Source organism: Prinia subflava, chromosome 17 (genome assembly GCF_021018805.1).
Source record: "Prinia subflava isolate CZ2003 ecotype Zambia chromosome 17, Cam_Psub_1.2, whole genome shotgun sequence".
Taxonomy (NCBI): domain Eukaryota; kingdom Metazoa; phylum Chordata; class Aves; order Passeriformes; family Cisticolidae; genus Prinia; species Prinia subflava.
This window is the reverse complement of record NC_086263.1, coordinates 10,900,021-10,913,902: the sequence shown is the minus strand read 5'-3', so window position 1 is coordinate 10,913,902 and position 13,882 is coordinate 10,900,021. Positions and strand designations below refer to the sequence as shown.

General features: G+C 44.6%; 1 protein-coding gene across 11 annotated transcripts in view; it reads right to left on the bottom strand.

Annotated features, from left to right (window-relative positions):
• Positions 1-8,761, bottom strand: part of SUN1 (Sad1 and UNC84 domain containing 1) — a 29,915-nt gene extending 21,154 nt beyond the window's left edge. For 2 of the 11 annotated variants that reach the window (XM_063414494.1, XM_063414500.1), the window contains exons 1-2: positions 8,007-8,162; positions 1,405-1,501 (exon numbers count right to left, since the gene is read on the bottom strand). In XM_063414494.1, the coding sequence (XP_063270564.1) occupies positions 1,405-1,481 (77 nt within the window). In that variant the 5' untranslated portion in view covers positions 1,482-1,501; positions 8,007-8,162. Of the gene's footprint in view, positions 1-955; positions 978-1,088; positions 1,112-1,404; positions 1,502-5,963; positions 5,988-6,056; positions 6,408-7,461; positions 7,793-8,006; positions 8,163-8,589 lie in introns of those variants that run through there. The other 9 variants (XM_063414497.1, XM_063414498.1, XM_063414495.1 and 6 more) reach the window with 9 other exon arrangements.
• Positions 8,762-13,882: the final 5,121 nt, after the last annotated feature.

Here is a 13,882-nt window from a genome sequence, read left to right as displayed (position 1 = left end):
ATAATGAAATATCCTCCAGATGTCCAACAGGACTTCTCATTCTGCATCTTCCTTCTCCCTTCTGCTTGCCCACTGTTTCACTGGATGAGAATTTTGGACAAGAATCCTACAGGAGTTGAACCTGTCAGGACTTAAAATATTTCAGCCAACCCCTAAGGTACATTTGCAACACGAAGGTAACTAAACCCACTCAGTAATACAGAAGTGAACCTGCTGCTGGATACAGGGCACATAGATCACCTTTCATTGCCCAGCATGCTTTTCTTGAAATTGGAAAATCCACTTTTATTTAACCAGCATTTTACCAATAGTTTTATGTAAAATTTGGGAAAAATTGCAATTCAATTGATGCAACATACAACATGTCACATTTTGCAACACTACTGACATTAGACTATAGTAAAAACAAACAAAACAAAAACCACAATCCCCAACAGAAAATGGAAACATACAGTTCTGGAGCACACAAAAGGAGGAGTATTAACTCAGTAATCTCTTAATGCTACAGTTTTGCCAACTTCTGTTTTATTGGCAAGTAGCCAAGTATTCTATCTCTACTGGATTTTATTAACAATACATAATAATGACAGAGGGAATAGAAAAACAAATCTCATACTGCATCCTAAGGAACGATCATTTTTTTAAATTAGCTAAACCAATAATTCAGGCTCACTGATACATTCTGAAGCAAGTATATATCTCAACTCAACAGCAGGAAAAGCTCAATAGATTAAAACAGCAACAATCTGCTGTAATAGTACTAAACTCAAAATAAGCATCACAACACTTGTTCTGAATACATAATACAAAAACTATCAAACATTACAGTTAGTTTTTAGAAAACTGGAGTGATTTAAGAAAAACAAAGACACAGGAAAAAATCAAGATCATTAGAAGATACAAGAAAAAGATACAAGGAAAAGCAAGTTCATTAGAACACAGATTTTACATTTACCCAACAAGCAGCTTTGCTAAAAGAAGTAATCAATATGTTACTCCCAGCCAAGTCCCACACTAGCAGCAACGTGTATGCAAAAATCAGTAGTTTAAAGTGAAAGTGGTCCCAAATCACAACAGAAAGCACACACCGAAGTTACAAGACCCAAAACATCGAAGAATTTTTCGAAGAGGAAATATTTATAGAAATCCAACAGTAGTTGTAACTAGGCGGACACAAGTTACTCATAGCAACTAATAAACACTGAGTCATTATCTTAGTCATTGTCCTGTTAGTTCAACATTTTCTTTCCTCCAGTTAAGACACAGCACTTGTTTTCAAAGCACACCAGAAAAAGCCCACTTCTTCAAAGAAGTCAGCTACTTACCATGAGAGCTCAACTGCCCAGGATTAGCAACATTCAGAGAACAGACAGACTTTGTCTACGAGAAGAAAAGGGTTCTCACCTGAGTGCATAGGTATAGCCAGTGTTCTCTGGCAGACATTGGGGAGGGGTGTACGTGTGTAGACGTGAAAAGTCCATGTTGACAGTTTCAAATCATACTGTAAAAGGTGAAAATAAAGCAATGCAATGACTTACAATTACGTAAAGTCAGTCTAGGAGCCCTTGCACTGTTCAGCCTGTGTTATTAAGCACTGAAATAAAAGAGCTTTTACCAGAACCATGGAGCTCTCAGTAGTGGAGTAGTATTGCTGCTAGTGCCAGATATCCTTATCATTACTACAGGAAGCTCAGGGTATTTCTGACTGTGACCTTCCTTATGATACTCTATTTTCAGCTATTTCCAAGTTCTCTGGAACATGAGCCAAACTCTTATCACAACCAAATTACAACACTTCCACAGGAACGACGTTATGCTGGTATCCCCTAAAGAAGCTGAGTATAAAAATCTAAGGAGCTACACAGCTACTTCAGAGATCTCTTCAAAATGTCTCTTGTTTTGAGTGCCCTCTGAGCAAAGCATCAACTAGGGACAATGCATCTGAAACTTAGGAAGGGTTTTACATATAGTCAAATCATTTTACTCTAGCACTTTTGAATGCCATCCACTAAGCAGCAAGTTTCATTTCACATAATTTATTTCTGTCATTAAAACCACTGAATACACACCCTAGCAAAAGAGCCAACTGCAAAGTGACTCATAGGGTAGAATTAGGCACATTTTCTGGAGTGCCATCCACTTCCAAAAAAATAACAAACCCAATGCCAAAACTACCAAATCAAAAACACCCAAGCAACATTTGTAAAACTTTCCATGGGGTCTTTGAAAGGTATTATAGCTTTTGGAAGAAAATAAGAACTGATGTTGCCATATCAACAAACTCAGAGCTGCATGGGTGACTACTTGTGGTACTATGAACAATTTGACTTTCAGTTTCAAAGTTTTTGCAAAACAAAACTCTAGCCCTTCTCAGTTTTATTAGTCAAAGAAAATTTTTAATTTTGCAGAAAAGGTTCTTGGATGATCACTTATTTGTGGTTAACAAATAGGGATTTGGCTATTCTGGATTTGCACAGTTAGCAAGGCAGAATCCTGGCTACTTTCAGATTATCTATGGCTCCTGTTTCAACAGCAGTAAAAGATATTCCACACATTTATGATGACATACCTAAACCAGGATAAAAATACCCTCAGCTAATTTTCATAATCATAAAATCAACAAGCATCTCGCTTTGGAGATGCACTTTCCTATGCTGAAATAAGAGTTTTCATTTTGTATAGATACATATGCATAAGAAATAGGGACAAAAAGCAGGTTCAGGCAAAAGCAGCTCGAAAGAAATCTGTACACGTAACATTAAAATGCTCTTAGTCAGTCCACCTGTAGCCTCCAAATCCTGAGGTCAGTAAGGCAGGAGGATATTTCCATTACCAATGAAGACTTAAAAAAGTTAAAACTTCCGGGCCTGAGCATCGCAGCTTCCTGAATCCCAGCACCTCCCATACAAAGTGGGGTTAATGAAAAATAAGGGCTCTTGCTATTGACTTTTTTTTTTTTGTATTATAGAGAACATATTTCCATTAAGTGATTCTCTGTGTTCACTTTATCTGCCCCAGAGCCATAATGCTTTCACTAACTAGTATATAAATTTGTTGTTTGTTTACAGGAAGCTGAAATCAGTAGTGCAGGAGTATTAACAAAGCAGTCTCATTCTTCTGCTAGAATGAGCAGCAAATTCTGTTGGAATATGTAACAACTGCTGCCTTACTTTATCAACAAACAGGAGCTCAATTTAGCACACAGGAAATGGGGACCAGAGAGGAATGGCTCCCCAGGAATGAAAGTGGAAATACAGTGAATTTCAAGATGAGGGATGTTAATAACATCAGAGAGCACTTGTACTAAAGAATAGCAAAACAGGTTTCTAGACATGTGCCTACTGAAATCAAAAACTATGATTAAGGTTGATCAGCTTGAATTGGTTCATTCCAATAAAGATTTTTAACCCCCAAGGTAGAAAAGCCTTGCTTAGTTTCCACTGGAGTTGATGTGCATGCTTAGCACGCATCATTTCATCATAAAACCTATTTTTTAACTGGCAACTCGGTAGCTAATCCTTCTGACACCCAGCAATATTTTCCCACTTGGCAAGCTCAGCTAGGCAGTGAGATTTGAGTAGCTCCCCAGCTCCTCCCTGTCTCCACTGCCCATATGGGCAGGGCAACGGCCGAGTTTGAAAAACAACATATTGGCTCAGTTTCTTCCCTGTTCTTTTCCCCTTCACTACCAGTTTTCTCTTTACCTGATTTCTGAATAAATCAAATGCTAGAACATAAATAATATTTCTTATTTGATAATGTTTGAATTGTATCATTAAGTTATTATAGATAAAATATGTGCTTGACAAAAGCAGTGCTAACTGCAAAGCCTCGAAGGTACTTAGGCGTGGGTCTATTAATAGCTGGGTTTCATAGCACCGAGCTCTCCAGTGAAGATATCAGGTTTGCCATCTAAACACCACACTTAGAAATCACTCTTAGAAGATTCAGGGGCTTGGTTTGATTCACTGCTTGTCTGATGCTCTAAAATTAATTCTGACTCAAGAGGAGAAACCTCTACTCAATTTTTCAAAGCAACAAAACAGGCTTAATTGACTTTAGAAGAATTTGAAAATCATCTTCAGAGACGACGACCACCATTTGCAAAAATGAGCATCTAGAATTTACTATGAAACTGGATTTTTTTAAGCTTGACTTTTAGTTCAACAGCTTAATCTTAGTTATCCACCTCTTCAAAACAAATGATCAACCCAATTTATTTAGAAATATTCTACATCTTTATTACAAAACAGACACAGGGTGGGCGGAGGACACTGACTCACTCTAATTTGTTCACTCATGTTTAACAGCACTCCACCTTTCACGTATTATCATTCTTCTTGCTTATGAAACTTTCATGCACAACTAGAACAGAAGGAGACATGCTAATAAAATATTTTGAAAATTTTAAATCACAAAACTTGGCAAAGAACCTGAGAGGTAGGCACTGTAATTAGTCTAGTTTGAACATTTCTGGGTGCCCAACTCCTTTCTGCTTTAGGTACCACAGAACTGTCTGGACTCAGTTTCACGTAGACTTTTAGTCTCAGCTTTGCTGCAAGATTACCAGGCCCAAACTCCAAAATAGCCTTTTTCCTTTTTGTAGAAGCCCATAAACATTTATTTCTAATACTAAGGGATGTAAAGTGCAAGAACCAAACATGTAGTTGTATAAAACCTCTAAGTGATAAGAATACTTTGATAAGACAGCCCACAGCCAAATAAAGGGAAGCACACAGTTCTGCTGGACTGCAAGCAGACACTACATGGCCTCAGCTTGCAAGCCAGCTTCCATGCTCCTGCAGAGGAGACAGCTGGATTATTTGCCTTTTTTTTGGGAAGCAGACACAACAGTCATCCTAAGCATTCTCTCTCCCTTGCAATTAAACTGAATCTGTGTTACAATAAATCAGCACAGCAGAAGCACAGGAGAAGACAGACTGTGACTCTGTCAGAACACAGGGAAGCTCAGGAACTCCTGTAATCACACAAGGCCCTTGGCTGTCTCCAAAGGGCTCTGAAGCCTCTGAGTGACACGAAGCTGCACCACTACCCCAAAAACCTGTCTGACAGTCACTTTCACCATCAGCCAGTCCCAACAAAATCCTAGCACCATGGCACTAAGCTTCCTGGCTTCCAGGGAGGATGATGAAATGCTCCACGAGTGGCCTTTATGCACAGAAGCATCCCAGGACAGGGGGAGCAGCACCAAACACTGGCCATGCATTACAAGTGCCTCACAAGGACAGACACAAACCCTCACTTGTGGCTTTTGGGGTACACTGAGTTTTAAAAACGTACTGTCCAGGCAGTTCCTCGTGAAAACCCTTGGTAACAAAGGAAGTGGTAAATTGCCATTTCACAAAAGGGACCTTGGCAGAGTAGAAATATTCACCAAAGTCTGTAAGAGAATGAGAAAATTCCCAAGACAGCATGTCTTAATTTTTTATGATACAAGGGATAAAAAATGATACTCTAAAGTCTTAAATATTGGTAATACTACTTCAAATAGAACCTTTACTATCCTCACATTTTAAAGCCGAGTAAGTTTAAGTCACTGCGACTTAACACATTTAATGCCACAAATGTTTAACAGATTTAGGCAAACTATCAATAACAATGAAACTGTATCATGCAAACTCCATCAATTCCTGAGAGCAAGCCATTTTTTACTTGTATTTAAATTTTAATTTTCTTCTATTATCCAGAATAACCAATAAAATCACTGGTTTTGGTTAAAGAACAAAAATCCCTAAGTAAATATACTCCACAAAGGATGTTTAACCATAGCAAGTTAAGTTCTGGTTTAAACAGGCTGAAGAGCAAAGAGCTCCAAGCTAAATCAACATTTTATTAAAACACACATTCATAAAACATTATTATTCATTTAACAGAGCAACCCAAAAGCAAACAAACAAACAAACCCACACGTAATCAAATCGATATTTTACACTAGATGTTACCATTGAGCATTATGGCACAGATCCCCGAACGCTGTAGGTGTCAAACTACAGCACCAGGTTCATCACAAAGCAGCAATACGGCCCGTTCAGTACCTCTCGAAGCGCTGTTTAAAGGGGGGGCTGACACAAGCCGGGCACGCACTCAGCCGCGGTGTTTGTCATTGTTTACACGCGGCCCCGCTCCAGCACACGGTCGCACAGGCCGGGCCCGCTCGCACACGCCGCGCCGGGGCCTGGCCGGGCCCGCGGCCCCCGCTCCGCGCTCCGCCATCGGCCGCGGGCCGGGCTCGGGCCGCGCTCCCCGGCGGGCGGCACGGGCCGGGCCATCGAGCCCAAAATGGCTCCCGGCCCCAACAAAGCCCGCAGCGCCCGCGGGCCCGGCCCCCCGCTCCCGTCACTCGCCGGGTTTGAATTCACTGGAGGCGGCGGCCCGGCCGACCCCACCGCATTAACCCCTGCGGCTCCGCGGCCCGCCGGAACACAACAAAAGGCGTGTTTACCTCGCCCGTCACGCTCCCGAAACGCTGCACCTGCCCCATAAAACACCCCCAGCATCAGCCATCAAATTAAACCCCGACATCTTGCTCTTTATAAGCGACACCTGAACGCCTAAACGTCCACGCCTTATAATCACCAAATTACAAGCCAGTCAAGCACCGCAGATTTAAGGCTATCTATACACCACATTTACTAATAGATCGATGTAAAAAAGCCTGATGAGCTTGTCAATAAAACCCTCCGTGCAGCTCACTCACGACAAAAAAAACCCACCCTGCAACTCACTTCCACAACACTGGTATGAAAGTCAGCAACTAGTAATTCACCCCCACATGTAAAAGCAAGAATTAGATATTAGGATTCAGTGGGAAATTCAACAGAAGCATTAGTCTGGAACAGTCAGTTGCAAGGCATTGAAACAGAAACATTAAAAAATTAGCAAATATTTAACTTCCTTTTTGCATAACGTTAAACTGAAAACCAGATGGTGGGATGGGGGGGCCTGCAAATGCTGCAGAAACCCGGAATTAGCTGGCTAATATTTTTCCTTCCCTATAACATATTATAAAGAATAGATTTTTAAAATGTTATTTTATTTGAATGCAGCATAACATTAAATAAGGTAATGTAAAATAAGGCAAACCAAATACTTTTTCTTCCCACTAGATATAAAAGTTACTAGAACTGTCAGAAAACAGGTGCTGGCTCCAGTGTTTCTGACACTTCTACCCCTGTGGTCATGGAAGAGCACCTAAACGTGGACACGGCGTGAGGAACTCAGCACTATCACCTCAAAAACACAGCACTAAAATAGCACATTTTGCTAGTAAAAACACGGGCACTCACTCACTTGGCGAGCGATGCCAAACTCTTGCACAGTAAACCCGTCTGTTAAACAACACTTTCCCCACAGAAGCAGCTGCCCTGAGGTGACAGCGAGGACAGGTTTGCCTACCTGTGCTACCCAGGGCAGAGCACAACACCCATCACAGCACGTTACCTTTGCACCAAGGCTGGGCAGCCGCGGCGAAAGCCGGCACCACCGCGCACTTATCAACGCTTTCACAATCAGGGCGGAAAGCTGTAGGTTATAGTTTCTTCTGACAAGGAAACCCTCCAGGTGCCAGGCCCAAACGGACCGGGCCAGCTGAGGTTTCTCTCTCCTCCCGGCGAACAGCGCCGGCCGGCAGAACTCCGGGCTAACCAGGAGTCAGCGCCCGCTCCACGACTCCAGCCCGCCGCGCCTCACGCCCCGCTGCCTCCCGAGCCGGGGCCGCCGATCCCCCGCTCGGGGGAGGCCGCAGAGCCGAGGCACCGCGGCCCGGGGGCTCCCACGCGGGCGGGCGGCCGCCACACGCGGGCCCGGCCCGGCGGGAAGCGGCGGCGGGCGGGCCGGGGCGGGGGCGGACGGGTGAGCGCGGGCGGCGGGCGGTTGGCAACGGCCGGGGCGGGCTGAGCCCCGCCGCCTCCAGCCCCGCGCTCCGGGGAAGGGCGGGGGAGCGCTGCCCGGTGCTGCGCGAAGCGGAGAGCCGTGGCGGGGCTTACCTGGTGCCGGTGCGGCGAAGGAAAGGCAGAGCCGGCGGCAGCGGCGGCTGAGATTGTCCGGGCCCCGCCCGCTTTGCCGAGGCCGCCGGGAGCCCCCGCCCCGCCCGCGCGGCGCGTGCCGGCAGCGCCCCCTCAGCGCCCGCCCCTCACGGCCCCTCACACTCGGGCACGGGGCTCCTGCGCCGCCTCCGCCTTCGGCCCCGCTCGGGCTGCCCCCGCCCGCCCCTCACGGCCCCTCACGGCCCCTCACACTCGGGCACGGGGCTCCTGCGCCGCCTCCGCCTCCGGCCCCGCTCGGGCTGCCCCCGCCCGCCCCTCACGGCCCCTCACGGCCCCTCACACGCGGGCACGGGGCTCCTGCGCCGCCTCCGCCGCCGCCTCGGGCCGCGCTCGGGCTCTCCCCGCCCGCGGCCGCCGCCCCAGCCCGGCCGCCCCCTGCCTCGCCTTCCCCCTCCGCAAAATGGAGCTGTGGGAGCCTCTGGAGCGAGCACTGGAGAGGAGAGTTCACTCAGATTTTCCCTCCGGCCTCTGTTGCTTGATTCACTGACTTTCCCTCCCAGTGTTTCCTCTGTTTCCTTCCTACCCGGCCTTTTTGGGATTTTCCTTCCCTTTGATTCGCCGTCCCCTGCTATGACTTTGGCTCTGGCACGGCACGCCGGGCTGCTCGGTGGGACTGAAGCGCTTCTGCTCCGTGTGGTGCCCGGCCGAATCTCACCCATGCCAACATCGGGCACAGAAACCTCCGGGCAGCCACACGGAAAAGAAATCTGAGAATGGTTTGGCTTGGAACTGACCTTTAAGCTTATATAGTTCCAACTCCCCTGCAATGAGCAAGGACACCTCCCACTACACCAGGTTCCTCCAAGCCCTGTCCAAGCTAGCCTTGAACATTTCCAGGAATGGGACTGACTTGTTCTTGGCAGAGAAGAAACAAGCCCCATTGTTCAAACACTCGGGGAATGTATGCAAATACATTCAATGTGGAGCCTGTGCCTGAGTGACGTGTTTTTAAGCCTTCAGTCTCCTCGAGCCCACAGTTCTCTTGTGGGCCCAGCTGCAGGCAGGGATGGTGCAATGTCAGTGAACAGAATAGAGAATTTGTCACTTGGGAAAGGCTAACCAGGCCATAAGTTGTTATTTACTTGTGTATGCAAGAGAAATGACTCAGCTTGCTGTGAAGGAATGGTTAATAAATATGTAATTATGAAATAATCCAAATATTTGGATACAAAATGAGAGAAGGTGGCTAATCTTTAAGAAACAGGAAATGCAAGATAAACACATTCACTTAAGGTATTAGTGGATACTGATGTAGCACTGATTTTGGGCAATTCCTGTTTCTTTTAGAAGTGCTTTGCTCCAGCTACATGACAGTTTTAAGATTCCAGTGACACTTGGAAGCCAGTGTCTGGTTTGGTCAGATGTGCAGCCCTGCACCAGCCTCCTCCTCCTATGCATATGGCTGAGTATTTTGCAGAATCAGTTTTCTGGCACTCCTTCTCTTTCTGTACTTACTCCACACCTGTTTTCCTGTCTTAAGAGTAGATAATATTTAAAGGCTTAAGATACTCAGGGCAAAATCACCTCTTAGTTCAAATCTCCTTGAAATTCCTTGGTGGTGTGAGGCCAGGCCCTCTCAGGGATGTTTCCCACCCTGTTCCCCTGGAGCCCAGGCAGGGCAGGCAGCACTCAGCTCTGGCAGGACAAGGCATGTCGTTCTCCCAGGGTGCTGCTCCAGCTGCCCGGGCTGCTCTGACTTGTCCTGAGCAGTTGTTTTTCCATCACAACCAGGCCAAGAGATTGGATGGAAAATGATGGCTGAAGCTCAGTTTTCTCTCCACTCCTCAGCTACAAGAGGCAATAGAGCTTTTTTTAAAGTTTCCAGGATTTAAGGGGAACTTGGTCAGATGTCCTGGTTATGTTAAGCTGTTGTGTACAGGGAGTTAATTTTTCCACATTTCAGAAGAAACTGCTCTGAGCCAAACAAAAATTCCTTCAAGGTTTCTCAGCATTTAACAAGCTCTGAATGTAAAGTGGTCTGACAATTTTGTTGGCTAAGTTGAAGCATATAGAGAAAAATGGTCAATAAGAATAAAAATTGACCATATTAAAAATGTTCTGGTTTTAATATTGTAGAGGGCAGTTAAGAATTTATAGGGGGAAAAAAGCTTTCTTAATTGACACCAGGTACAGGGAAACTGCAATACAAGGTCAAACCAATCCAAGGACCACATTTCTCTAGTCTTCCCTTCCCTTCCCTTCCCTTCCCTTCCCTTCCCTTCCCTTCCCTTCCCTTCCCTTCCCTTCCCTTCCCTTCCCTTCCCTTCCCTTCCCTTCCCTTCCCTTCCCTTCCCTTCCCTTCCCTTCCCTTCCCTTCCCTTCCCTTCCCTTCCCTTCCCTTCCCTTCCCTTCCCTTCCCTTCCCTTCCCTTCCCTTCCCTTCCCTTCCCTTCCCTTCCCTTCCATTTCCCACATTACTGCTCCCTTCCCACTATGATTCCCATTCCCAGTGCTCTCCTGCAGTCACACACAGCGAACCTGTTGTGCTCCACATTCTGGTCCTTGCTATCAAAAGGGGTAAATGCCCACAGTGACTGCAGGTATGGAGTGAGTGTGGCAGAAACCAGTGCAGCAAGGTGTTTCTGACTGGTAGTACTGGGCATGGCCTGCTGCTGCACAGGATGGGAATGGTGACCTTTGTGTCCATGGCTGAGCAGGTCATCATATATATGTAGTAGTATGAAAATCACCTAAATATCTGTAAATCTGATTTCTAGCTCATTAAAGAAAAGGTTTCTTGCCACCTGCTTAACCTTTATGGTTAAGCTCAGCGGGGCCCTTTCCCCACACCTCTCAGCCAAAGGCAGTGGGGTGCTGCAGCCAGAGCAATTGGGTTACCAGGTAAAGGGGGATGCAGAGCACTTCAGATCAGTTTTGCCACTAGATCTCCGTGGTCCTGACTTACAGGGGATTTCAGACATTAACAAGAAAAGCCGATTACACCCAAGGCAGGCCGGCAGAGCAGCCGTTCTCCCCACAGCTCTCATCTGGTGCTTCAGCTCAGCTCCTGCTTCTCTGGGGGATTGATCCCAGTAAATGGACACAAGCTTGTTAACTGTAATTTTTGTTGATCCTTCAGATGCCTAATAATGAAGATTTTTTTCCCCCTCATTTTTCTTTCTCTCTTTTTAAAACATAGTTAGAACTTCACATGGAGGGCTGAGAGCAGTCCATGATGTATTGAGCAGGACCAGCTCTGATCCACTCTCCTAGCAAACAGTTGCTCACCTTCCCTTGCAAGGATCCTAACACAGATTCTGCAGATGAAACAGAAACTTAGCTGCTCCCAAGCCAGCAGTTGGCTTTCCAAAGCCAAGCTGTTACTTTATTTTTGGGGCAGTGCTCTGGTATGTTTGTGTGGTGCAGACAAGGGGCTTCCCCCAGCAAAATAAAGCCTGTGCAACAGCCCATCAGAACTCTAACCTTTCTATCTAGAACTATTATAGTACCATTTATTTATCATAAATAAATAAACAAAATAACTTCTACCATAATGACATAAATATCTATTATGGTTATACTGTACTATAATTGGATAGTCTTATCTTAGTACTATGTAATAAAACAGTACTATGAACTAATTCTTTCTGGTTACTCTTGTTTTTAACTTATTATACCTTTAATAGCTAAATTTCTCTGTGTGGAGATTAGATTAGAGCCGTGATATGTTATTCCAGCCTGTAATAACTTTGCAGTCACAGCTGAGGTCAGTCTCTGGGAGCAGCCTGCTGACACAAGCAGGGAGGTGCATTAGTGCACCTTCCCCGTGGGCTCACATGACCCTGCAGGGCTGGACATCTGCAGAGTGTCTGCAATCTGCCAGAGCCTTCCCGACGAAATCTGCACTTGTATGGACTCACACGGATGAGATGATGAGTGGATGGATCTGGAACACTCTTAACCAACAGCCTCTCCTAAAATGCTTTCTGATGTAGACCTTGTCTCAAAATGTAGTTATCTCATTTGTTAGTATCCTCTCAACGTCTAGTTAATTGCATCTATTTAAGGTAGTTAACAAATATATAAAAGATTCTATATTCAGTTAGACAAATGCATGCACTTACCCAAAAACATTTGTTTTGCTGAGAATCCAAGTCCCAGGATGCTCCACAACAGGTCTTCTGGCTTACAAGGACGAAGACAGAGGCCCGGCTGCTCGTCACAGGAAGGGCAGGGCTAAAGGCTGCTTATCTGAAGTGCCTGAAAGTTTGAGATAACAGCTCTGCTCCCCAAAATTGCCCTTGCTTAAAAGTGACGTAATGCACATGGTGGTAGTGACATTCCGTAATGTGCACGAACTAAATCTAGAAAATATAAGAGCTGATCTGGCCAAACAGGAAAAAACCCCAAAAAATTTTAGTTGAGTTCCTACTGATCCTGTAAAAGGTTGGGTCTCAAAGAAAATGACTTTTAAATCCAGACTTATAACCCATCCACAGGAGACTCAATAAGAGTACATTTTTGTAAAGGGATTTAAGAAATTTGGGTTATATAAGTTGAAATATGGTAAACTACAAGCAAGGTTAGCACACTGTCAAGTCTTACACCCAACAGACCTAATAAAAGGATGTAGAGGCAGATCTCCAGTGTGTCACACACACATAAACAAGATCAAGCAGGTGTTTAGCACATCTCTAGGACTATTAGAATATTCATTTTAACAAGATCTCCTGGCTCTGAAGAAAAAGCTGGTTTGTTGGATGATGTGGAGATTTTTCTTTGTGAGGCATTTCACAATGGACTGCTCTGAAAGATAACAAAATGTTCAACATATGGAGGAATAAAGTTCCCAGCCTGCTGAGGATATCAAGCTTGATGAATACTTCAGCTCTTACTATTTGTGTGCCAGTTTTAGAACATCTTGAAAAACTTTGACTAGATTCCACGTCAACCAAGAATGTTCTCTTCTCTCATCCCACATTTGAAGTTGGGTTTGCAAACATCTCTGCTTTAGATCACAAGAGTAATTAAAAGCACTTGACCAACATTTGTACTGCAGCTATCATGAGGCTGTTAATCAGTGGTAAAGAATCTAAATTTTGTCAACATAAGAAGCTAAAAATATCATGCCTGTAGTAGTGTCATTAAGTAGGAGTTATTTAGAACTTTTAAGGGAACTTTACCATGAGAACTGGGTTCTTGCTGCTGAAGTGAAACTTTAGGTTGTATTCCAGGAACCCGCTGCTTTGCAGTGCTTTGAAAGACTATTTTGAGAACAAGGTCTGTGCTAGGATAGATAGAGAGTCTATTTCCAGGCTAATTTAATTGGCTTTTTAATAATTGATTAGACTAAGGAAACAATTTCACAGAACCATAGAACAGTCAGGCTGGAAGAGGCCCCTGGAGATGCTGGATGTTGTCCCACTCCTGCCCACCAGGCTCAGGCAGAACAGCTTTCTCAGGGCTGTATTAAGTCAGATTTTGAATAAATTCAAGGCTGGAGACTCCACAACATCTTCACTCTATTTAATGTTTTCTAGGGATTTTTACTTAACTCTCATTGTGCCTTATAAGAATTTTAGCTGCCACTTACAGTGAGTTAAATAGTTAATAGTTTTTAGTCAATTAAAATGCTGCTCAGTCCAGGAACAGCTGTACTTCAGCTTTTCATTACAAGAAAGCTGAACTTCAAAGACAGTACAAAGGACCTAAAATGAGTATCTTATTCTACAGGAATGCACAATAGCTTTTGGATCCATAGGAAACTCCTCAACTATTCTGGATCATTAGTGTTATTGTCCCTTTTTGGAGAATTTTCAAAGCAACCCAGTGTTTTGTGGAGAAGTGGCCAGAAGTTTTACTTTGCCTTTAAGCTAG